The 27,091-nt window shown below is 41.3% G+C and overlaps 2 protein-coding genes across 2 annotated transcripts; both read right to left on the bottom strand.

Annotated features, from left to right (window-relative positions):
• Positions 1 to 5,505: 5,505 nt before the first annotated feature.
• Positions 5,506 to 7,426, bottom strand: LOC115379897 (nuclear receptor subfamily 0 group B member 1). Its single transcript, XM_030080861.1, has 2 exons — positions 6,575 to 7,426; positions 5,506 to 6,114 (listed from the first exon to the last, which is right to left on the bottom strand). The coding sequence occupies exons 1-2, from the start codon at positions 7,278 to 7,280 to the stop codon at positions 5,873 to 5,875; spliced, it is 948 nt and encodes a 315-aa protein (XP_029936721.1). The 5' UTR covers positions 7,281 to 7,426; the 3' UTR covers positions 5,506 to 5,872.
• A 16,844-nt stretch (positions 7,427 to 24,270) lies between these two features.
• LOC115380068 (uncharacterized protein CXorf21) lies at positions 24,271 to 25,561 on the bottom strand. The gene is made up of 2 exons (XM_030081119.1): positions 25,485 to 25,561; positions 24,271 to 25,281 (listed from the first exon to the last, which is right to left on the bottom strand). The coding sequence occupies exon 2, from the start codon at positions 25,277 to 25,279 to the stop codon at positions 24,314 to 24,316; it is 966 nt and encodes a 321-aa protein (XP_029936979.1). The 5' UTR covers positions 25,280 to 25,281; positions 25,485 to 25,561; the 3' UTR covers positions 24,271 to 24,313.
• Between the last annotated feature and the right edge of the window lie 1,530 nt (positions 25,562 to 27,091).

Below are 27,091 nucleotides of genomic sequence, written 5' to 3'. Positions count from 1 at the left end.
ATTTATTTGTAGCATCAGTGTCTTCCTGTTGTTTATTTTGTTTATTTTTTTATTCAATCATGTCTGTCGCCTTCTCTACTGTAGGACTTTGCTTTAACTTGTCACACAGAGTTGTATATTTTGTTTGTTGTTTTCTCTCTTTTTTTTTAATTTGTTTTTATCTTTATTTCAATGCGCTTATTTGGAACGCCAGTATGTCATGTACCTGCGCTGTTGTGTTTTGTTTTTGTTTGTTTTTTTATCTTGACTTTGTGTAGTTTAAGAGAACGTTTTTTAACACTTTTGGAATTGCCTGGACATTTCAGGAGCTTTGAGGAGCTTAAACTTCTTTTTGTTTACCTGTATAAGGTGTACCTAGTTTAAAAGAAAACACTCTTTAAAAAATCATAGAATATGCAAAAAGAAGGAGGAGCTGGCAACAATATACTGTCCTGTGGGACTGAGGAGGAGGAGTGGTGGAGGGCAGCGCTAGTCCTCTCCAAGCAGAAAGACAGACTGACTGACAGAGCTCTCTCTAAAGCTTCATATTTTCTATTGAAACAAACAGCCTTGCTGTTTTAGAGTGATAGTGAAATGCCTCACCTTAAAAAGAAATCTGTAGATTATTTTAAAAAGAAATCTATTTTTATAACAAAAAAGAGTTTGCTTGAGAAGTCATACTTATTTGCATTTCATCTTCCATGGAAAGAGGAGTTGTGTATAAGTGTTATGCTGGTTTTGTACACTACTTTGCAATGTGGTTCCTGGTTTGTTAAGACAACAAGGTGGATTTTGAGTCCCACACGAAAAAATATGTCCTTTACAGTTCTAGATTCAAAAGTAAATGCATTTTCAATGTTTTGGTTTTTAAAACATAATATTATTCCCATCCTGATAATTTCTTTGGTTCATATGGATAGTTCATGTTTAAGGAAAGAAAAGAATACATTTGTGTTTTGAAAGACTTTTTAATTATATTTGAAGGTGTGATTTCTGAGTATGCATAGCAAATAGATATGTATTCTATATATAATATAGATATTTATATAAATATATATAAACACAATTTTCACTTGGAAAGAAATGTCTATCTTTATAGAAACACAATCATTATCAGTTGCCCTTACTTTCTCACTGCACATTAAAAACATTGATCTCCTCTTGATGTTTCCCTCATGTCTCTCGGTTTGACCATTTGTTGGCACTGACTCAGAACCTCCTTATGTGCTTTATTACACTCCTAAAATGCTACATTATTAGTCAGATCAGAGGCATGTTATTTACTCTGTAAGGCCTCTTTGGGGACAACAGTAGACTAATGGTTAAAGAGGCAAGCTTGTCTGTTGGAATCACTGGTGGAAAATCTGGCTGGAGGCACGAGAACAAGCACTTTCCTCCTCTCCTTCAACAACTACAGCTGAAATGCCCCTAAACACCACAGAACTAAGCTGTGCTTTTAATCCCCGACTGCTTCAGTGGCAGCGGATAACACGACAAGACTGTTGTAGTGCTGAGCAGCTCGAAAGCATGTGTGCATGTGTATGACATTTCCACTCCATCTGCTAGATTATTTTTGCCGTAAATAATTATGTGGGCTCAGCCATGTTCCCCTAGTTAATAATAAGGTTAATATGAACTGTTACATTTGGTATAAAGTCAATATCAAGTCGTCTCCTACACCGAGGTGAACCTCAAAGGAGCCATTGTGAAGTCTGCTTTGTAAACAGTGAAACATGAGAGGTATATTATGTAGCACTCATAATTCACATAAATTATATTAGATAGCATTATTAAAGATGACAATAAGAGACAGCTGTCCTATATGCAGCACTGGACTGTGCCTCTTACCCAAATCAACAGTGATGATTCTCCTTTCCGGAATCAAATCAATACCACACTGGCAAACATTTTCCTCTACAGCAGCATGTCAATTTAGAGTGCAAAGCAGAAAGGTGAATGATTAGACAGCACTGAATGCCTGAGGCCGTGAAGGGAGTCCGACAGTTTAAAATGTGCTGATATAACAGAGATGTTTTGGCTTGGAGCCAAGGACTCTCATTTGATGTGACAACTTTCACTTGGCAACATGAGCACAACGGCGGTTGAGCAAACAGTGCCATCTCCTGGGGGCTGACATGACCTGCAGGCGGGGACTGGTGGCTGAATGCTGGCAAGCACAGGATCAGAAATCAGCTTTTCTGATCTTGTGTCAATCCTGAGAGAGAGAGAGAGACATAAAAAGTCAGGGACAGAGTTATAGAGGAAGGAAAAGAGACAGCGAGACCAAGAAAGGAATTTCTCATCGTTAAAGATATATAATGAACATTTTTGTAACCGTCAAGGGACACAAAAACACCTCTAAAGCTCAAGATTTTTTTTTTCAGATGGTGCATTAAAAACTGCACAACACCCAGTAAATAAATAACTATTACAGCATCAGTGAAAAAGGAACTGAACCATAGTATGTACCATAATACTGGACTGGAGTGTACCTCAGCTGTGGCACCAATAATAAAGATGCCAAGACTCGGAGGCATACACACACACAGGCACACACACACACACACACACACACACACACACACCATGTTGTCAACCACAAGTAGAGCTGGTGACTGTTGCGTGTTGGCAGCCTCCTGCCTGACAGCTGGAGTTTTATTAGCAGACACAGGATTAATAGACTCTTTATTATCCAGAGCAATTAAGGACTTAATTGGAGAGAAAATAGGCCCCATCGAGAGGGAGCACGAGACGAGATAGAGACAGAAATAAGCATATCTTCATAGGGCCGTCCTCAGTGGCATATGTGTAAGGGTGTCTGTGTGTGTGTGTGTGTGTGTGTGTGTGTGTGTGTGTGTGTGTGTGTGTGTCTCTGTGTCTGTGTGTGTTCATATGTGTGCATTTTTGTCATTTTTTTCCTTTTCTGCTATGCCCTGTCAGGCCACCAGGAGGTGTGTAAGAGTTACCACTGACAGGCTCATCTGAACGTCCAACTCCTGTCTCATATTTCTTGCTGGCCGCACTCATTATTGCCTTCACCAACTCTTCTTTTGGTCGCATGTGGTAACACGGCACTGAGGAGGAAAGAAAATACACAACACAGCGCCAAGGCCATTTCTGCTTTGAGTTACAATTGAAAAACACCATTTGCAAGCATCTGTTCCTATTAAGAAGCTAAAGTGAGATGCAATAAAATCATGAGAAATGCAGTTTTTTCTGCCTTGCTGTTATTTCATCTCATTTTTTTTAAAACTGTGATAACTATCAGATGGCTGTGCAGAAGCACTAACAGGCGAGGCTGCCAAACTGATGAGTTCGTAATCAGTGTTGAACATCAATGATGGAGAAGCAGGGAGGCTGAGCCAGCAGAGGGAGAGCTCTACAACAGGCTGTGCTCAAGCAGATCCACCAAAACACTTGCATCAAGCCCTTCTCACACACAAATACATCTCATGATTCTTTAAAAACAATTGGAGCCACATTACAGTGCAACAATATCCATCTGAACAAGCAGTCTCATATTCAGTGTTTCAGTCTTGTTTTTTCTTAAAACAAGTGAATTAATCTGCCAGTGGGATGAGATAATCCCACTTGTTTCCAGAACTGTGTTGAATCAAGTGCCATTTTTACACTAAGTGGGCTGATCTTCCTTATTCTGCCGTGTCTCAACATATTTATTCTTGCTCCCAGAGAGATTCCTGGAACAAGTGAAATTGCACTAGAAACAAGTGGGATATTTCATCCCACTGGCAGGTTTTTTTTCCTCACAGATTTTAACCATAAATGACACTACATGACATGTTAAGATGGAGATTTTATACTGTGCTGAATGAACTACTTTCTTTATCTTCCTTTTCTCTGTTCATTAGTCCCTCTCATTCTGGAGGTCTGCATCATACGGGAAGAATAAAGCTTCTATCAGTGTGTGTGCTAAAGGACCTGCTTTGTGACATTTCTATGGGTACAACCTGTGAAGATGTGGTCCATCCTCACCATGGTCACTGCCACCTTGTTACACATCTCCACTCTCACTTGATTGTCTGTTACATACACACTCACACACAAAATCAGGCTCCATATGCCGTCGCACAGCCACTGATGGCAGCGATCCCAGTTATCAAGGTCCAGCCGACAACAATAGAGGTCACTTCATGGTCTGGTTAGCGTTCTGACTGAGCAAGAACATGTTTTTTTTTTTTTCAGCATAGGAGATGTGCTCTGTTTTATTTTGGCTTTTTCTCTCTCTTCCCTGGGAACGACCTGAAAATGAGGAAAGCAGGGCATCTCGAAGTGTAACGCAGCAACCTCCTGGCCAGGCTGTTTTGTCACAAGGAGCCAAAACAAGGCCACGGGGATCTAGCACAGGTACGTACCATCTGGCTGTTTAACAATGACTAAGTGGCATAGCTGCTGGAAATGCGAATCCAGTAATTGTTTCTGGAGTTGGGGCTCTATAAAACCATTTGGTCATATGTGGAGGGATAAAAGTTTTTCCCTTATTGCTTACAGTCCAAATGCCTATGCCTGTATGGAGTGAAATGTTGAAATGATGGCTGTCTTTAGCTGTTTTGTGCCTCTGCAACATATGGGAAGAGAAAAAATCAGCAAATAAAATCCTCCAGTTTCCCTGCAGATCGTTGCCAGGGGCATTTTATTGTGCCTCAGGGAAAATTCAGACCATAATGACCGGATTTGGAGGGACAGGTAGAACATTCCCTGAGGCAATTCAGCTCCATAGGTAATTTTCTCTTTTTTACACTTCTCTGCACCTGTGCCTCTTGCTATGTGTATGTGTGTGTGTCAGTGGCGTAATATACATGTATGCGCCACCATTATTGTATGCGGTATAATGTTGCCCTCAGGTGGTCTGATATGGCATTTCACCATTACTTATAGACCTTTCTCACAGCATCCATTTTGACACAAAATAGTAGGGTAAACACTGGTGTTACCGATGACATTAATTATGGTTCAGTTCCACTTAGGTGTAACAGAGCAAGTGGCCCCGGTGCTGTGCATGCTGACTCACTGGGATGGCTCTGTTACATCTAAATGGAACAAAACCTCAACTAATGCCATCAGTAACACCAGTGATTACCCTACTATTTTGTGTTAAAATGGCTGCTGTGAAAGAGGTCAATACAGTGCCACTAAAGATCGTAAGCTCAACCCCCTACAGTACCTATATTTTATGTAAGACTGGATAAGACTCATTAACAAGAGGCTTTTGTAACAATCTATGACAGTCAAAATATTACAATTTAATCAAGGGCTTTTGTAAACTTGTTGCTGACAGGTTTGAGTTGATTTGACTCAATGTGACTCTGCTTTTTCAAGGCAACAAGCCTCAACTGTTTTTTGAGGAGATGTACTCGTCAAGGCTTAGTGTTACCAAGAAACGAATCACAATCTATTGAATACTGCTCTCTGCTGCTGATTGGAGCCTTGCCCCCTGTGGAAAGTGTGTCAAGAAAACGACAGCTCTTTATCATCCGGACTAATTAGCACAAGGAGGGAAGAAAAAAATAACAGTTCAGAGATTTTTTTTTATTATAGAAAAATAGTTTATATAAAAAGCAATAAGTTATGAAGTCCAGCAGCTCCTCCATTTTTTTTTTCTCTTTCATCACATCACCCTGCTCTCTCTCTCTCTCTCTCTCTCTCTCTCTCAAACACACACACACACAGACATGCACACACACACTAACATGCACACACTTGCATGTGTTTGCCATTTTACAGTCCTTGAAGTTCTACCACAAACAGCAGTTATAAATTCAGTCACAGTCCTCCATCACTCGTCTCCTTCAAACCAACAGGAGCTTGATGCTTTGTGGTCTGTCTCTCCCAGCTGAATCCGCTGATTTCAACCTCAGTCCACTGTGGAGGTGACCTACTTCCCATAGAACATCTCCAGCAGCACTTCCTCCATGTTGACGGCCCCTATGACGGGCTTGAAGAAGAGCTGAGCGACCACTGGGGGGCTGATGGCCCGCAGCATGGACAAAGCTATGAGAAGCTTGGCGAAACGCGTCGTGTCCTCACGGTGGATGAGCCGGACGTGCTCGTTGAGCGCCTGGTGCGCCTCCCGACGCAGAGACTGGATATAATGGAGACAGCGCAAACCCTCCAGATCTGAAGACAAGGCAGGACAGGACAGGACATGACAGGACAGGACAGGACAGGAAAGAGATATACTCATTTTGGGACTCGTTTTCAAATTAAATTATATAGATAGATAGATAGATAGATAGATGGCATATATATATATATATATATATATATATATATATACACACACATAGTTTATCTTTAAGGTAAATATTCAATAGGCTCTCAACCACCCCTTTATCTCATTCAATATATAGACTCAACCACCACTTTAGCTAAAATGATTAGGCGTATTAGCTTGTAATGTTTAAATAAAATGAATGTTACAGTGAAGACAGATCATAAATAAACTTAGTCTATTCCTTCCCAATCTGCTTTGTATCTGCGCTGCAATAACAGCTTTGGTTATATTATGCTCCTATACTTGTGAAATCAACTGCTTGCCACCTGTGCGCATTACGCACAGAGGAGAACCCAGACATACCTGGGTTGAACAGCACGGCTCCTTTCAGGTAGGCATACTCCTTGGTACTGATATCTAGAGTCCAGCACTTCTTCAGGAACGCTTTGATAGCCTGGATGTCCAGGAGAGAGACCCCGGCCGCCCCTCTGCTCTGCCCGGCAGGCAGCTCGCTCTGCCTGTCCGGTAAACCCGTGAGGATGCGCTGCAGCATGCTGGGCTCCGCCGTCTCCGTGGTCTCGAAATCCACCCGGTCCTGCGCGAGCCCCAGCACGAGCAGAGGCGCCCAGCCGCTCCGCACGAGCATCAGCTGGTCGTCCTCGGGCAGCTCGCGGAAACACGGCACGTTCTTCACAAAGCGCAGCGTCTTCACCAGCACCGCCGACGCCGCTTTACACGTCACCTGCGGGGAGCGGAGCACGCCGCGGCGCCGCGTCGAGCCGCAGGAGCAAGCCTGTTGCCGTAGCTCCCGCAAGGAAGTTGGGGCAGAGGCGGCGGAGGTCGAGATGGAGGAGGAAGAGGGGGAGGAGGTCCTGTGCAAGAATTGGTGCAGTGTTTGTTGTTGATGCTGCTGTTGATGTTGATGTTGATGTTGATGTTGATGTTGATGTTGATGTTGATGTTTTTCCTCGGTGGTCGCAAGGCTGTCACTCTTCAAAATGTTGTAGAGGATGCTGTTGTTATTTCGGCTGCCTGCTCCCCGGCAGTGGCAGCCCTCCAGCGTGGCCATGGCCGCTGCCTGCTCACATGGGCCGGAGCTCGGCGCGTCCCGCTGTCTCTTTGAAGCACCGCAGGTCAGTGACAGAGGCTGCGCTGTTTTCTTAGCCCCTGATAGCCCCGCGTGAACGGCAGCACGTTTATATTAGCTCCCGTCTGTCCCCGTGCTTTGAGAACTTGTTCAGACTTTCTACATATTCCGCCTCCCCAGTCTCTGGCACCTCCTCTCCAGCCCCCTCCTCTCTCTCTCTCTCTCTCTCTCTCTCTCTCTCTCTCTCTCTCTCTCTCTCTCTCTCTCTCTCTCTCTCTTTCTGTCTGTCTATATCTATCTATATCTGACTCTCCCTCTCTTTCACACATTTTACAAAAAGGATATTCTTAAGAAACCATATCAATCATTGAATTTTAAGTGTGACAAGATAGGAGCCTGATGTGCACCCCAATGGCCAAATACAGCAATGTCTGAGGTCAATAGCTATTCAGTAGGTCTTTAATTAACAGTCTATTATTAAGTGTGTGTGTGTGTGTGTGTGTGTGTGTGTGTGTGTGTGTGTGTGTGTGTGTGCACGCACGCACAGTAAGCTCAAAAGAGAAACTGAGGTAGAGAATCAGACCTCGGATCTATTCTCAGCTTTTACCTTGACTCTCCTGTGGTGCCGTTTATCAGGCAGGAGCTGGTAAAAAATAGGCCACAGACGGATCTGAAGGCTTAATTATTTTAGGGACAATTTATATGATTTTCTATGAGAAAGGAGCGGGGAGAGCAGAGCTGCGAAGGCCGGCCCCCAACCTTGACTCGGACACACTGTTATTGATTTAACCGTGAAAACAGGAGCTGGTGAATTATGATGTCATGACTCAATGCTCTCCTTGCATCTGTCACTAAAGGAAGACGGGGAGCAGGAGGAAGGAGAGGGGCAGGGTGTAGCGTTAATTTGAAGGAGGGGGTTGCAGGAGGGAGGGAGGGAGGGGTGGAAGTCAGCGAATGAGAGACTGAGAGAGACAGGTTTGGATAAAGCAGATGAATTAGAGGTTTATCTTAATTGCTCCTAAGAGGGATCACAGGTTAGGGTTGACTGCTACCAGAGAAAGAGAGAGAAGGGGGTGAAATAGCTTCAAGGTGAGACAGAAACAAAGAGGGAAAGTAGGCAAAATGAGAGAAACTATGTGGAAAATTATGCAAGTTCTTGCAAAGATGGGTACAAATGAAAGTTTAGAGCAGAAGTCCTGACTTACTGTAAGTGTGGCATGTGAGCCTTGAATTTATGTAACGCCCAAGTTGCCACTCAACAAAGGTCCTCACTCTCATATGCTATGGTGTTCATAAAAGGTTAGCATTGGGGTGGAGAAAGAGTGGCATTGAGTGCCTGGCTGCATTCATAAAGTAACACTGAGAAGGACCTTAGTCCCCCCTGCTCTGCAAGATTGAAGGACATCACCGTGAATGGAGGCAGGATGAAAAACTTTCGCAGCAGTACCAGAGCATTGTTCAGAAAGAGAATGTCTTTGTATTGATTTACTGGATAGAGAAAACTGAGAGATTTTTCACATGTTTATACCAAGGTCGCTGTGGGATAAACAGCCTTCGCTCTGCCTGTCTTTTCTCCCACTCAAGGCCCAGCCAGTACAGGTTATAAAAATCCTTCCGTCTCAAGGAGAGATTACATTATGTCTTGTTGCAAAGGCACAGAGTTGAAAAGAGGGCTATCGTCCTCTCTCTTTCTCTCTCTTTCTCTCTCTCTCCTCTCTCTCTCTCTCCTCTCTCCCTCTCTCTCTCTCTCTGTCTCATGTTCTTAGGTCTTCCTTTTGTTCCTTTGTTCTTTATCCAGTTTGCAAGGGATGGGGCTTAAGTAGCTCTCCACTCCACCTTCTTCCCTTCTTCCCGTGAACAAATGTAATATTTCTTGAGAGGACATGTTAATGAAATGTGGATTTTTTTGAGAATACAACGTTTTGCCATTCCCATACAGCAGTAACATGCATAGCTAGGCCTACCTCATCACTCAAAGCCTTTTTAACTGGATGCTTATCAACATGACATCACATTCCAGGCGATTTCCCCAGCAAATACAGCATTAAATTAAAAAACAAAAAGGAAGGAGGAGTCATGGTATCAGCTCCACAGGTCCAGTGTGTTCTCTGTGATATGGAGCAGACTCTTTATTTGGGTCTGTGCCTGCTGATCCCGAGCCCAGCATGGGGCGGCCCATGCTGGGCTGTTAAACTCAACTGAAGAGGTTAGTAGGCCCGGGGTCAAGGAAGGGCTTGAAACGGTCCTCTAGCCTTTAAATAATCTGCTCGCCGGGCCTTTGCAGCTCACCTTGTCCTGGGCACAAGCAAGGCACATGGCGACCCTGCCCATAGCCACAGGATCCAAGCCAACACACTTACCACACAACACCCAGTGTGTGTGTGTGTGTGTGTTTGTGTCAGCAGCTGGTGAGCGTTCTTATCCCAGCATCTCTTACATGTGTTGTATCCGAGACTCTGCCGGCTCACCCTGGGTCATGGCAGCTAAATTTACCTCGAGACATTCACTGCTACATCAAATGTAAGAGGGCTTTGTTAGAATTTAACAGGAAAACAAGCCCATCTTCCATATTCCCTCTCCCATCTCTCATTTTGTGCAATAATGTCAATAAAATGTATTACTGTGGTTGTATGAAGTAACAGCACATGCATTCACCCACGTCATAATCCCAGAAGGAGAATAGAATCTTGCAAAAAAAAAAAAAAAAACATCTACGTTTGAAACAAATGGGATTGTTCATGTACGTGTGTGTGTGTGAGTGTGTGTGTGTGTCTGCACATACACAGGCACACACAAAACGAACACTCGTGTGTCTATGATCTGCACTTCTCAAAGTAATTGCTATGACACCCAGACAGTCGGAGTCAGACAGCATCAGCCATGCTGCTGCTCTGTCTACTACTGAAATTTAGAGCAAGGTCGCTACCGAAGAAGAGAGGGACCATGGGAAAGTGAGAGAGCGAAGCAGGAGGAGGAGAGGAGTGGGGTGAACGGTTGGAAGCAAAGGAGAGATAGAGATAACTGTCATAAAAATGTTGGTTTTGGTGGTTCAGGTTATTAGTGTGTGATGTTTAGGAGGAAGTTTTGGTCAAACTTTGCTACAGCTGGGGAATCATTTTATAAAGGATCATGCAATTAGTAAGAGACAATGGATTATAGCAGAATGCTTTGTGTCACATCACCCAGTGCTCATGTTTTCCCAATTAAAAGATATCTCACTAATTCTCAGCTCAATCAGCTAAGGAATAGGGAGTTTTTGTTATGGTTTTTGTGGCTTTTGTCCCCTCCGTGCCTAATCTAACGCTTAAGCCAACACTTTGAAACTGTGAACTTGTGTGTGCAGATCATGAACACACACAAATGTTTTCAATAAGCGTGTGTTTTTTATGTTGTGTGCTTTTGCAACAGTAAGCATTTCCTGAAGGCTGATTCACATAAATGAAACTCTGAGGTTGCCATGACCCAAGAAGACAGCTCTTTGGCACATTTCAGCAGTGCCGGCCTTGAAACACAAGTCTGGAGAAAACAAAGGTTTTTACCAAGCACTTGGGGCTTAGACACCCACAGACACTCCACAACAAGCCTCAAAAACTTGAGAGGACAACTTTTGTAGGATTCAAGGCTTTGCATTAAATGGCTCTCCTGGAAAAGTCTTGCACTGCTTTGTTTGTTGATTTGTTGTGCGCTCTTCTGGCGGTTGCTATAGTGACTGCCTCCATTTTCTCTCCGTGGCTGCTCTCATAAAGGACTGTGTCCTTGTCTCCATAGGAGTTACAAATTGAATACTGCACTTTCCAAGGACTCATGTCTCTAACTTACAGCAGAGTGAGAGTGATTTTGTGTGTGTGTGTGTGTGTGTGTGTGTGTGTGTGGGTGTGTGTGCACGCGCGTGTGCACACATCACTGTGGATGTGTGTGTGTTGGGAGTAAAAAGGAGAGATTTGTCTAGTTTGCTTTAGATGAGGTTGATAAAAGCAGAAGGAAATGTACAGTTTCTAAGTATGTCAGTAGACAGGAGTTGTGTGTGTTGTGCTTGTATCATGTGGCTCTCTGAAGTTGGTGTGTGTAGTAATCCCAGTAGCTAATGAATACACCTCAGTGATACACAGAGCCTCTCCCTGAACAAGCAAACAGAGCTTTGCTCATTGTTTACCTCGGCTGTGGCCCTCTCAATATCTGAACACCAGTAAACAACACACACACACACACACACACACACACACACACACACACACACACACACTTGTCTTTCCCGTCCTGCCTTGTCTTACCACAATCAGCGGTGGTTATTGAAGTGAAGCAAGCGATGTTCAGGCAGAGTTAAATATTGTATTCCATTTGACTGTGCTTTTCCACAGTCTGTCTGCCTGCGTCTCTCTCTCGCCCTCTGCTCCTGTAACACTGTACAAGGTCGGTATACAAACCCAAGGTCACCCTGCTCACAGCAAACAAAGCAGCAGATGCTAGCTTTTCTGCCTGCAAGTCAAGCCACTGCTCAAATGAACTTTAAATGTAGTTATTGCAGCCTTCTGTTTGTTTGTGTTACGATGTGTTGTTCTCCGCTGTGTTGTGCTGTGTGAAGCTGCATAGCAATGTTTTGTCTTGTGGTATATAGACATACATTTAAAAAAAAAAAAAAAAAAAAATTAATTTTATTGTGTTGTATTTATGGTATTTTTTGTTTTATTTTAATTATCATTTATTTTATTTATTTTAATGTTTATTTATTTAGTTATTTGTTTATTTATTTATTTGATTTTTTTTTTTTTACTTTTGCTCTTTTATGTTTTGTGTTTTTATTTTTGCGTTTGGTATTCATTTCATTCTCTTTTTATTTTTCTGACAAAATGCAGGCAAATTGTGTTGCCTGTTCATAGATAGATCAGACAAAATAAAATAAAATAAAATAAAAATTTCAATTGAAAATGTAGCCTTTTTATTATTTTCTTTTCTTTTCTTTTATCTTGTTTTGTTTTATTTAACACAGATTACCACGAAAGCCTGGTCTCAAAAACAGTAGCTAGGTCTTTGGATTTTTAAATGAATCTGCACATTATTCAGAATAAGTTTGATTATTCTGAGATACCACATTCATTTTTCCAGCAGGTGTACTTGAAGAGCCAGACGTGAAGGATTAAAGATAACACACAGCTTACCTGTATTATGTCCTTGTAAACACACACACACACACACACACAGAGGTAGGCATACAAACAAACACACTACAAAGTGCCAGTGAAATGAGGGTGTGAGTGAGAGGCATTGAAGAGGTGGGGCGTTGCAGTTGTAATGTCCTTGTTGTGGATAAACTGTGTGTTGAACATATCCCACTGGGATGTGAGCTAATTAGCCAAGGTTGAGTGGGACATGGGAGGGGAGGGACGAGGAGGGGTGGGGTGGGGTTGGAGGGTTGGTAGTATGTGGGGGAGGAGGGAGGGATGGAGGCAGCCAAGGTCAAACCCATGAGTCTGCATGCGCTACTGAATCCATACAGCACAATGGTCCCCTAGTGCCACTCTGATAGGTTCACTTCATTAAGGCCCCTCGGTACTTACAAGCATCCTCACTTTCTCTATAAACACTGTCATTCCCTTTATTTAACCTGGTCTGCTGTATAACCCAGTGGATCACGAGGGATTTACTCAGCAGTCTTCAAAAACATTGAGACACAGCAACGATTAAAATGCAGAAAGCCCCACCTGGGCTCCTATATGCATATCCCATTTATCTGTCTCCATTCTTCAACTCTCTCCCCATACCCTCTCTATCCCTCCTTGTCCTTGCTGATCTATTTATTTTATTTAAAACATATGTCACGCCGTGAAATATACCTTTTTCATATGTATGGCCGTTGCTGGAAACACACACAAACGCACGCACACATCACTTTACCCACTACGTGTGTGTGTGTGTGTTTGTGGGTGTGTGTGTGCGTGGGAGGGCTACTGAGTGAAATATGAAATAGCTGTGTAGCGATAATTTATGTCCCTCCTATCTCATTCTTTATTGGTCTCACGGTGACTACAGTATGAATATTTTGCCTTTGAGCATATCGAGGACAGGGTCATGTTTGCATAAGGAGGTAAATTATGACACTAATAACAATGTTGGCGTGCCAGGAACAGATACATGAGCAGGGGAGGAGGCTGGGAGAGGGGCAGGCGAGGAAGGCAGAAATGAGAGGAGGCTGGTGAGAAATGGAGGACAGAGAGGAGCTTAGATATGAGGAGAAAGTGTGTTAAAAGCACCAAGTGAGGGAGAAGAAACGGTGCAAGTGAAGAATACATTAAATTTACAAGTGAAGGAAAGCCGGGAGTTTGAATTTTTGCCACTTCAAGTGATAAGAGTAAGAAAGACGGCATGAAATAAAACTGATTTGCCATTCTCAGTTCACCAGTCTCTAAATTTTTCAGCAAAATGTTTTTCATTTGATACCCAAGTACCTTACAAAACAGCAGCACATGTCGAGACTTCTGGTAGTGAATCACCAGCAGGAAGTGAGTCATACTGTCTGCCTGACCTGAGTAATACTTGGTATTTACTTCAAAACAAAAGGTCCACAAGGCCTTGAACAGGCTCCGTTTTCGTTCCACATGCTTACTTGAAAATATTTAAGTTTCTTGCTGTTTTTAAAGTGCTGCCCCGCATTATTCCTCCTGACCTCAAAGCCTTTATATACAAAGATTTCTTTACCATTTAGAAAGCTGATATTTGCTTGTGGCATTCAAATAACGTGTGCCTGTATTTAACCTATTTCACATAAGAACTTTCAACATTATGTATCTAAACACCCCTAAGAACCTTCAGCAAATCTGTATTAGTGTATTTACTGTGCTGTATCAAAGGGTCAACAGGCAAATCCAGACAACCACCATTCATGAGGTACATTAGCAACCTTTAAAAAAAGAGGACTTTTTTTTTTGTTTCGAGTTCAACAACAGCCAGTCAAAGTTAAAGTGATGGCAGAAGGTCATCACTGGGAGAAACATGGTGTCTCTCTCCAGTTCTATCTCCGCTATGACATTTTTATCTATTTGTTGACTATTTTTTTATTCGACATTTTTTAATTACACAAATTCTCTTGGCACTGTACCCGATGCCTAACAACTGCACAAAATTACTTAAAGCTTTGAATGGCGTACAGGTTTGGTATTAAAGTGCAAATTTTAGGTGATCATTATAAAGTAAAACATTACTTTCAGTGAATGTAGGTGTCAGCTAAATATTCAGAAAATGAATTTACCTATGCATAGCAACTGTCTTGTTTTCCTGCACAGAGTAGTTCTACTTTTTTTTTTTTTTTTTAACATGAACAGTGGTAAGTTAGGCTTGACCTCTAAGCTACCAAAGCATATTCTCTACACATTCACACAGCTGGTATTAGAGAGATACAATAGTGACGTTTTTCCATACACATGTGCTTAACTGGCATGTCAGTCGAGATTTGTGTTTCCTTTATAACACAGCTACCTAGATGTGCCTTTAACTAACAGTGCAGTCCTGCTGGTCACCTGTGGATGTGTCAGCTAGTTTTTCCTCCCCTCTCTACCAGCACCCCACACAGGCATTTTATTTTTCAAAATCAACAAGGCCAACTTGAAATGGCAGTTTCACATTAACTATGTTAGTGTAACTAAGTGATTCATGGAAAAAAAAAAAAAAAAAACATACATGGTTAGATTATCAACTACAGTACAACTTTCACAAGCGTAGCCATAGCAACTTCCTGGTTGTAAGCAGCTGTGTTTCAGAACTGTTAAATTTCTGTCCGACCAATGGTGACGCCCTGGAGACGGTCCATCTCAGGGACGGCTCAGCACAACTTGATGTGCCTAAACTGGTAGGGAGTCCAGATGGTAAACATTTAAATGGGCTATTTGATGAAGTAATTGTTTTCCTGGTCATTTATATCACACATACTACTTTTTACTGACTTTATCATGTCTTTCAAGGTAAATGCTTACCACTACCTTCAGCTCTACCAACTGAATAGTAACCACATAAAAAGTAATGTAAAAGCATTTTTAAAAAAAAAAAAAAAAAAAAACATTTAAAAATCTTTAAAAAATGCTCTTATATTCATTACTTTTCCAGTTTCCACATGGCTTACCCTGATGAAGTTTGCAGGGTGCTGGAGCCTATCCCAGTGCTCATTTTTAAAATGACATACAAATGAACAACCCAGATGCCTCTCACGTCCTCTCTCTCCACTCATTTTCTGTTGGATTCTTGGAGGCTTTTCATGTGGGCTTCTCCCAGTGGTGATACACCAGGACAGATTTATCCTCACTCACTGAATCGGTCATTGATGATCTGAAAATTATTTCTTCATCTTCTTCACTGGAGTCCTCCTTCATCACTGTCATCCTCTCTCTGATTCCTTCACTCACCTTTCTTTTGCAATAACATGAACAAACTGTGATGCCCTGCAGGAAAATATATGGTTATGCCACCAGTGTTTTTTTTTTTTTTTTTTTTTACAGTTTTTGCTGTGAAAATTAAGATCTCTTCCAATTTGAAATTTAGAATCCTGCACAATCCTACACAAGTTTCTACCCCTAATCTGTCAATGAATGTCAGAAACATGCATTTCATAAATTGGTAAATAACACCACAAACACTGTTAGACCTTTTTGTTGTTATTGGCATATTAAGACAATTGATATAATTAGTTTTATGCATTTATATTGTTGTTTTATTGAAAATAACAATGACCAGTATCTAATTATTTACCACATGGTCAGCATGTGCCGCATCACTGGTGGCCAAGATGATTTCTGATCAAGCTAACTAAACGATGACGATAAACGATGATGATAACCTGATGATAACCTGAACCAAGCAATGTGACCTAGATATTAGTACCAGACAAGACTTTTGATAAATGATAACTTGATTGGGTGAAACCCCTCAGTGTTTCACCCCGATATCACGTTGAACAGTTATTAGACATTAGATATTATTAACACATTTGATTTATACAGAAGCTAATGTTATACAGCTAGTAGTGGGTTGTAGTTGTAGTTGTGGCATGTTGGACCATATCATTCATGTGAACACATTAGCCATGTTTTCATCAACGTATGTTTAGTCGCATTTTGATGTATCGCATTAGAAAATTTTAATGGAAATAGTACAATTCCAAAAAAACTCAATTTTGCAAATATTTTTTTATGCTTGTTTGAGGTGGTTTTTGCCTCTTTCAAACACTTTATTTGCAAAACAATGACGCCACGGGGTCAAATTAACCTGAACTTGAACGTGGACCTTTCAAGGTAAATCACATAACATAATTGTTGGAAAACCACATTAGTTCACAATTTCCTGTATCGAATTTGTGAAATGTTCTTAAAATATGCAAGACATTTTGGATGTAAACCCAGCTACTGAGTCTGTATTTTCCTCTCCATGTACTGTGAGGATGTTGCAATCACAGGAAATCAGGGCAGAGTGAGATACCAGTTTCTTCTTGATGTCAAGTCATGTCAAGTCAGATTTATTCATAAAGCTGTTGTCACAAACAGGTTTGTTGCAATGTGTTGGAAAATAGAAAACAAAGGGCATGAAGGCAGATAAAAACAAGAAACAAGAGGCAAAACAACGGATTAAAAGAATAAGTGTGTCACAACCTGAAGAAAATGGGGTCAGGCCTTGGAGTTTGTGTGTGTGTGTGTGTGTGTGTGTGTGTGTGTGTGTCCGTATGGCTGATATGAGTGTACATTTGTCATTGATATGAAAGCATCTCATCATCCACTGCGTTGTCACGTAACACTGCTCTTCTCTGGGCACAGATTAGTACCCCATCCCCTACCCCGAATCTTTTTAGTACTTGATAACATCCTGACGTTGGTCTCTTCATTGACCTTCACTGACATACTGTACCTCATACTGTTATACTGTTGCTGCTGATGTGTAGGAAAGAGCAGGGTAACATGAGCCACTTTCTGCATTTGATGATTTTACTCCAAAATAAATGTGTCTTTATTTCAAATCATAGTTACAATATATACCGCAGGTTGTTGTGTACCCAGAGAAATTAAAACAAGTTATCTAGTTATTATGGTTTTAAAACAATGACCCATCAAAGAAATGGGGTCTTTCGGCACAAATTGACCCAAAGTTGGGGTAAAATGAGCTTGGGGCTGGGTAAACTGAGCTCTCTAGGGGTAAGTAGTGCAATCATTAAATACTGATAGAAAAATGACACAAAATCAAACTGAGATTATACTGAGATTATTCTTAATGTTATTAATGCCATCAGTTTAACAAACTGAAAACTTTCATGTCAAAGTAGTGATGAAGCCTTTAGGGTGGTTGCACTTTCTGTATTCAAACCCATCGCGACCTCAGTGAAAACCCATTAAAGTGATGCCGTTTTTGCTTGCTGACTCAAATGAAAGCGCTCTGCATTTTATGGGAGTAAATGCATGTAACTGGTCTGCAAGTTTCTTGGTGTGGCCGGGAAGTTCAAATTCCATGTTATCATCAAAAATCTGATGAGGTTTCACTGGGCTGCCATAACCTGTTCTGGAAACTTCTTCTTGTCTGCTTGTTTTGTTGATGTACCTCTTCAGTGTCATTCTGTCTGTCTTGGGGTCCTTCGCCACAAACCGAATGGACCGCCCCTCTGACTCTTGCCTTGCTCCTCTTTTTAGAGTATCGAAAGAAGCTGAGCGCCTATATGTCTTTTTTTTGTGCTGCCTTACCGTCTTGATCTCACTCTAGAAAATCAGAAAATAAATACACAGGTTACTCTGTACATTTGCAGCTAGGCTCAACTTGCCCCAACATGACTGGTATGTTTTACCCACCAGCTTCCATTTTGAGAAAGCTTTTCACACAGTGGCTCAGATCCAGATCATGCTAAGTTTATGACCTTGTTTTATAGCTTACACTGACTTAAATTAACATGCACTAATGTCCAAAAGATATCAGTTTTAATTAAGATATAAGTCTGATAACTTTAAATTATTTGGCATGACAAAAATCATTTTTTTTGGCTGTGGGTTGCTTACCACTGTCTCCATGTGCTTGAGTCCAAGATAGATCCCATAATTTGAACTACATTTCTTTAATTTGTGGTCACATGATTACTTTTGGCTGTGGTTACCTAGATGCATTTCAGAGGAAGGGGTCTACCTCTGGCTCGCCTCACCCCATTCTCCCACTATGGCTTTTTGTGAGTGTGTAACTGTGTTCTGCACTGGCACTGAAAATTTAAGCTTTATGATGGTAAACTTAACTAATTCAGCTTCTACTGCACTAATTTGTCAAGAATGACACTGAGCATTTTTTAGTTTCCCTCCCTAACCAAAACAGCCCAATGCACCGGTGGAAAAAGCCTCCCTGTCAGCTAGAGGAAAAATTAATCTCCTCCTAGGACTGCAGTTTGTGTACGTACTGAAGATGACAGTTAAAAGAAAACCCAGATGCCAGAATAAAATGTTACCATTTTACAGTTCTGCACACCAACAGATATGTGGAAATGTCAATGTTTCTGAAGCAAAGATACACTGCACATCAACATTTAAACTTATAGCCAATGTGGTGGAGCCTGCATCAGCATCATGTGACTGTTAACATCTGCAAATGTTCTGCAACAGTCCCATGAATGTTACTTAACATTATACACTTTTATTTGCTTCGTTAGCTTCATTAGCAACATGGTTAACATTAGGAAAGGGCTGCTACTATTACCTAACATGGTTCGTGCAGATTCAGAAATTGTAGCTTTTCATTGGATATAAATCTCACCTCTTTCAATCCATTTGTCTTTGTCTGTGTAAAGGATATTTGTTGTCACATAAATGCACCTGTGTCCTGAACTGTTGCCCCCTTTTGCATGGACTTCTGGAGATGTTTGTTGTATATTTAATGTGTTGCTCTGTGTTTGTGAAGTGTGTGAAATGTTTGACAACTAACTGCTGCGGTCTTGTACTGGGTCTCTCTTGTAAAAGAGATCGTATATCTCAAGAGACATCCAAACGAAACTTCAATATATCTTTTCTTATCAGAGTCCCTACAGCAAAATCACTTAACACGGCGATTAAATGAAAGTCAACTTGGGTGAAAAAGTTTGAATAAACCTGGTCTGACCCCCGGGGAACATTCATTTATGATTTTCACCTCTAATGTTTGTGTAAAAAATACAAAATCTACAAAATGCATGTGGCCCATGGCTGTATTTCACATATATTGGCATTGTGTCATGAAATCTTCCATTGCAAAGTATAGGACTATGGGAATTAAGGCATAGACACATGTAGAAGATCAAAGAAGGCATCTTTCAAGCAACCTAAAATTATAGTTGTTGTAGTTTGTGAACATTTTACATCATCCTATCACACCCTCTGCAGAAGTTTGGATGATGAGACAGGATTATGCTTAAAAACTCTGTGATCCATAAACCCCCATACTGTTCAAACCACACCGCAAATCTTCTATCTTTTATTTATTTTCTTCCACAGTATGAACTACATAGTAACAGGAATGAGAAACGTGTCTGGATAAAATCAATTTTTCCAGCCAGTTGCATGCCGTCCACATTCGCATGGGTACTGTGTGGTGAGATATATAGCAATGCATTATCACATTATGTTCCCAGCTCTTTGAGAGCCAAATCCTGCTGCTCTGCTGTCTCTCAAGGTCTCTCTCTGTCGGCTCCAGCTTAGACAAGGTCACTCGCTCCGCCACAGGCTCCCTGCAACCTTGAGCCGCTAACTGACCGGGAAATGTGTGTTCTCCCGTTCCACCACCTACGTGTCTCAGTGTCAATCAGCCGGATACAGAGCAGTGCTGTAATGGAACGTTCCAGTATGCTGCCACTTTGACATCAGGTCACTTCAAAAGATGTGATCACAAACAACTGCCCTCTCTTAAAGCCATTCAAGAAATGAGGGGAGAGTGCTTAGCCTCTGAGTGACTGTAAATTACTATTTAATTGAATAAAGTGCCTTTTGAAAGAATGTGTTAACCAAAGCCTAAAATGCTTCCACCTGTGTCTCTGTGTGTGCATGAAAATGTGCCATACTGTGAGGCGGCATGTAGATCTTATTCACTCTGGGCCTTTCGCATACATTTATTCTCATCTCTTATATTTCCGCAGTCACTTGTATGAGGTATTTTTTAATCCCACAAACAAACTGCATATTTTACATTTCATATATACTTCAATCTACACTTCCCTCAACAAATCACACACTCACTTTCAATGTCATGGTAAAATACATTTTTTAACCTCAAACATTTTTTAATTTTCACATAGACATGTTTCACTCCCATGTAAATAAAAATGAGAAAACATGCATGTAATAACTGCCCCCTGACAAGCAAAAATTAAATAATACTAATTAGGTAATAAAATGTTGTTAAAATAAAATAATAATAATAATAATAATAATATTCTCAATTACTTATACATATCTCTTATTTTACCATACCTGGTAGAGCACACACCACATATTAAGGCTTAAAGTCCTTACCTGAAGTCCATACTACAGCGGCCCAGGTTCATTTCCAACCTCAGGCCATTTACTGCAGGTCATCCCCTCTCTCTCCCCTGTCTCTCTTTACTATTGCTACTGAATAAAGCAGAAACACCCTAAGAATGATTAAATAAATAAACAAATAAAAATAAACTGTCTTACAAAGTTTCTTTTTAACCTGGATTTCATTCTCAAGCTCTACTTGGCTGACCTCAGTTAATTACACTGTCATGAAGGTGTATACCACTACAATCATGCTGTAATGTCTTTGTGTCTAAAGTGCGGTCTGTCTTGCAATAAGGAGCGATAGAAAATGACTTCAGACATTTTTCATAGTGTCTTGTAGTGTCTGCATGGAGGGAATGTGAAGATCAGGATGACGGAGGGCTGTACAAAGAAACTAAACTAAACCATGTCTGCTTTTCTGTCCATTTCAAGATTTGTTGAGGATTTGCTGGGGAGGCATTTCTACCTGCTTGGGCATAAGAAATGCCAGGAATGTGGACAAAGCAATGATTGTTGCAGGTGATAATATATTATTTATTAATACTTGGATTGCTTGCTGTAATTTTTGCATTTGATCTCCCTCCTCATTGGTGCACAGAAGCAGGAGAACAACCTGGACTGGATTCTGAGCCACATACAATTTGAAAAACTATTTGCTTTCCATTTCCATAATACTTTTTCCTTCATGCATAAAATCACCTCTTTCATACATTCTCCTTCCACATTCATGAATTATATATTAGAATTAAATGATTTTGATAGAAGATATATGTAAATAAGAGAGGTCTATATAAAGTGCACAGTTTGAATCTTTTGTATTTACAGTTGAATTTGCAAAATTAAATAACTAATTCAAAATGTTTGCATGTGCTTGTGGATCTATGTCTAATCCAGTAAACAGCTGAAAAGCCACTCAATTACTCAAAAGCTGTTGGCAATCAATCGGCTTTGATACAAAGTTGTTGATGGAGGTTTTAAAATTTGGCTATCACATAGTCACAAAGACAGAAAAAAATATAAGTAAACAGTACATGTGACTGTGCCAATTAACTAGACTATATACTAAAAGCTTTATAAGTAAAGGCAAGCCACAAAGCGAGGTACAGAGCATTAGAGCCACAATAGTCAGAGCCTGTGTGGCCTTGTATTTGATATGAAATCTTGTGTCCTTGCCTCCACCGACCTCCATGTTAAAAGCTCTTTGTGACAAGGAAATTACTTTATGAACCCCTGAAAAACACTCCAACACTCCAATTCAGTCTCCCTGATAGTTTCATTGCTGCATCCGTAGAGAAGTTGCTTTTTTCTTTTTTGTTCAAATCACTTCAGCTTGCCATTCACTCATCTGTCTCCCTATCCTTGCTCTTCTTTTGTGGCTTCTCCTTTTTCCTTTGACCTCAGACTGTCTGGTTTTTGTTAAAAAAAAAAATAAATAAATAAAATAAAAAAAAAAAACTAACACTAATTACAGAAAAATAACTTTATGAAATGAAAAACTTTACAACTTTATATGTGCACTATGAAAGCTAGAGAGTCACTTTGCAATCTGTTCATGTGGGAAACTGAAAAATTAGCTCAGAGAATAATTTGGTATGGATCAACAAAATGCTGATATTTCTGGCTGAAGGCTTGTGTGATGCTCCTGTGGACGGCTTCATGAATAATCATAACTGGTGTGTGAGACAGCAGGCCATAGCTTTACCTTCAGCCCTTTCTACAATTCTCAACCTTGGCTAGAATGAAAGGTCTGTTTTTCATTTTCCCAAGGTCTGTGGAAATCAGTTTGTTTGAATATGCTCACAGTGTTGGGCCTGGCAATGGGTGAATCATATTTATGTGTGAGTGTGTTTTTGTTTAGGTCTGTCAGGACTTGGTTCCTTTAACATGTACCTGGAATGTTCAATCCAGATAGAAGCAGAAATACCAAACATGTGTCTCTGTGGCCTTGAGACTTCACAGGGCTCCGACTGCGGAGCTCGGCTCTGTAAACACAGTTTCCTCCTGTGGCTCTCTGTTTGGACAGGAAACAAGGAAGCTGATCAAACACTGGCCCAGAAGGCCACGGCTGCACTGAGCCGGAATGGAGTGGTGGGCCTTTCAAAGCACTGTAAATCGAGGGAAATGTGAAAAATAACATGTCGCTTTTGGTGTTCGGCTCCACTGGCTTGCAATCCTAGTGGGTTCTGTTCTCGTTTGTACATGTGAAATATTTTCCCAAAATAAATCATGCAGTGTAGAGATCCCTATCTCTGGAATGTATTTTTTGATGCAGCAGAGAATGCAGTAGCACACACACAGTGCAAAATTTTGTGTTAGTGCCTGGCTGCCCCTGTTCTAGATTTACGACCAAGTCTTGATGACATCATAGATTAGACGTAGCAGGGAGTAGCTGATAGAAACCATTAGCCCAATGGCTCAAAGGTCAGTGTGTCACAGACTAGAGAAAGGGTGGAGTAGACAAAGAGGAAAGGGGAGCTGAAGGGGGGAAACATTTGCAGTAGGAGGTGCACGTCAACACTGTTCAAGAGGTTAATGATATGGGTGATTATGCTCCCCCCTTGTGACAGTTTATTAAACTGCGGCTAACATAGTTCCTTAAAATGTTCCATAGTTTGTGTTCACAGTAATAAACAATAAAGATCAAGAGGTGTCTGTCACTGGAATCATTTCTTAGGACACAGAATTTTCTCTTCTTAAGTATCAGAAACCAATTATATGGTGGTATTCATAATTATATGTGGGAAATTATTGTTGAAATTGTTTGCACTGGGACTTTAAAATGTGTATATGTCTATACTCTGGACATCAAAGCTCCTGCCAAACCTATATTTTCCTTAATAGCATCAGCTGTGGTTACCTAATGTTAATCCAAATATTGCAATAGGATTGCGGATTTTCAAATTGTTTATTTTTGTTTTGGATCAGTCCCCTTGAGAAAATGACAGGGAAACCTCTAACAACTTTAGGATTTCATTTTAGAGCATATTCAAAACCAGCTCCTAAAACAGCTGCAGAAATAAGAGGAGTCAGTATGTGTTAATCCTATCCAAGGATGTGAACAGAAACACAAAAAAACACAGTGATCTCCCATTACAAATGATTGATAAGTGAATGTCCAAAATACTGAAATGCTTGACAAAAAAAAAAAAAAAAAACATAAAGATTGCCTCCCTGGTTATTATTAATTACATAATTACTGTTAATTACTGATATTGTACCCAAATCTCAGTTTGTGTTTTCAGTTAATTAATTTGGTTAGTCTTCAGTCAGTTTTATCTCATATTTTTGTAATAGCACTAAAATTAATTAGACAATGTAACAGCGCTTGAATGGGAGATTATATTGAGATTGAAAAAGGAGACAGATGCACAGTGACTTAATTACAACACATTTATTAATGTGAACAGTTTACAGTAAGTCATTAAGGCAATTGATGCTGCTATTATATTTTTAATTATGTTTGATAAGGTGAGTGCACAGGGAATGTCTTTCATCAGATGAGTTGAGAGTTCCTCGACATTGGAGTTATCCCTCCGTATCATCTGTGCTCTGGTCCTTTGAGGTCTCATTGGAGATCTGCAGAAAGGGAGTGCTGATCTCACTGGACTGCATATCTCCGGCTACCCGCAGCAAGCAGCTCAGCACCATGTCTTTGGCCAAACCCGCTTCCAGGTTCCCTTCCCGGCTCAGCTGCAAAGTGATCTGGTCCAGGCTGGTCAGGACCATCTCTGAGCCCAGCAGAGTGGGGCCTTGGTCAGAGCCAGAGTCACTTCCCCCTCCCCTGGCCATGCTCTCCATCATGTACTGCTGGTAAAGATCCAACAGTTTGTGCTCCAGGTAGCGGTTGAGCAAGGAGTTGGAGAAGGGCCCTTCCCGCCCTTGGAACAAAAAGCTCCGGTCCCGTCCACTCCCCAGTCTCCAACGTGTTGAGCCCCCCCTCAGTGGACACAGAGGCCCACCCTGAGACGTCTGCTCTGGGGGAGAATCCACCACCGCTGGGGGGACATCACAAGACTGGAGGAAGGGGCCGACAGCCTGGCTCTCAGTGCAGATCCGGAGCTCACCATCACTGGCAGAGAGGGGCAGCACCTGGTCACCTCCAATATGGAGGTCACTGTAGTTTTGGCAGATGCTCTGACAGAAGGAGGGCACCAGAAAGGGGACATCGCCACCTGAACGAGCCAGGATTGGGATCTCTATCTCTCGAGAGCTCTGCCTGCCAGGCTGGGCTCTCTGGAGATCCCGCTGTGGAGAAATGTGTGACTGGATTGAGGTGCTCCTCTCAGAGGGTCTGTAATCCATCCTGCCCATCTGCTCTGGTGAGTTATGGTATATGACGGGAGAGTGGCGGGAGGATCCTGGCATAAGAGCAGCAGCAGCTCTCTGCAGCTCACTCCTGGTACGACTTTGGTGAGCCTTTTCAGGAGGAAGAACTCTGACCTCGTCCATTTCACCATAAGTCATGCTCCATAGTCTACTCTCACAAAGCATGGCTGGAACAAGGGAAAACACAGCATGGGCACCACTATCAAGTAAATTCTGCCAAGAAGCTGTGAAATGAGCCACTGAAACACATACATGCACACTGCACATCCAGTATTCAGCAAAGCTTTACATGATGCAACTGGCACTGTTACCCTAACAACCATTTAAATAAATTATATTCATACTTTCTCTATAGTAGATATCTTCCTACCTTGTAAAAGAATCACACCTCTTTTAAACTGAAGAAGCTCACAGCTCGTGTTTCAGTGTTTCGAATGTCCTTGCACAATCTTCAGGTCAGAAGACAAAGGTGGCTCTCAAAACCATGCGGTGTATTTAGTATCCGTGTGAGTGTTTGGATGTTTGATTCACAAACTGTGTGAAAAAGAGAATGCAGGTGTGAGAGGCTGGTTTTATTCCACCCTATGAGGAAGTGGGATTGTTGTCTGTTATGCAAACTTAAACGTTACAGCTGTGCTACTCAGATGAGTATGTAATTCCAGAGCAAGATGTGGTCAATTATTATCTGGAAGGAAGACCTTCCTATTGATAAGAAATTATTTTCACTTGACTTACAGATATGCAAAAGTATTGTAGTGTGCATCCGGTTTTCTTCCTTTTTTCAAATTATTTGATATAATGTCGCTTAAGTCTGTCTTTTTGCTAAGTGCAATGATATATTGGTAGACTGGGATTTATCTAGGTTTGAACAGAAAAAACTCAACTTTGACTTCTTTGTAAAAAGAAACAGGTGTGTGGTTTGAAAGCAGAAAAGAAAGTCCCATTTAAATCCAGAGAGACGCTTCCAGGGATAGGTTTGTGGCTGGCCCACAACTAGCTGTTTGACGCATGCCTTTATCTGTTTATTTCTCTGTGTCAAAGCAGAAGTGTCGCCTCACGCTCTGACTGTTATGTAACCGCAACTCATCACATCCTCCTTGAAACTGTACTGGGCATGTTTGCCGGCGGACTGCAACCAATAGCCAAAGTGCTGAAAAGTACCTTTGCATGAGATCTCAAAGTAGCATTGTCCCCTACCAATGCATTTTTTTTTCTCGTGCTGTGCAGACTTAACAGTTTTGAATCGTAACTGTTTCATAATAAACTGCAGGATTATATAGTCAAATTAGTTGTCTGATGGAAAGTTAAAACGCCTCTCAGACTTGCTCAGCTTGTGGCAGACCAGTCCAACAATAGAAGCGCCTGAAACACGAGACAGTATCATTTATTATTAACTAACCGAGGAAACTTAAGACATGAATACGCCCACATATCCTAAGTTCGTCATAAGCTGCAGGTTGTGGATTCGGTAATGCTTATCTGTAACGTGTTTTCATTCAAGACCCATAAAACTGGGTCACTGGGGATCTGTTTATCCGCTGTGTTTGATGATGTTTCGTTGCCTGTCATGCCTAGCAATTTAAGATGGCATGTCTTGTGCAATAAAAGCATCTTGAAGCAGGTGAGTCCACTGACGAAAAGCAGTAGACTCCCAGCTTGATGGATCGCAGTGGATAATTTGGCCAATAAAGTCTCCTCTTCGGGGTGTTTGAGGTCCCAGTCAGGACATCCGACACGAGACTGCTACTCCATAGTAATGACAGCAGAATGGGTAGAGTTACTGTGACGTTGCTATGGTGCACCACACAATAACACCAAAGACAGTTTGAGAACAGGTTAGTCATCAATGCCAGTCAGACTTTTCCTTTCCTGCCACTATAGACAGCCGTTTGGCGATTTCAGCACCCTGGACAGCAGCGGGCTACACAGTGGGTGGATCGACACAAGTTTGTAAGGAGAGGCTGTTTCTTGATCTGA

This window comes from Myripristis murdjan, chromosome 21 (genome assembly GCF_902150065.1).
Source record: "Myripristis murdjan chromosome 21, fMyrMur1.1, whole genome shotgun sequence".
Lineage (NCBI taxonomy): Eukaryota > Metazoa > Chordata > Actinopteri > Holocentriformes > Holocentridae > Myripristis > Myripristis murdjan.
Note: the sequence above shows the minus strand (reverse complement) of the source record. Positions and strands in the feature narration are given on the sequence as shown.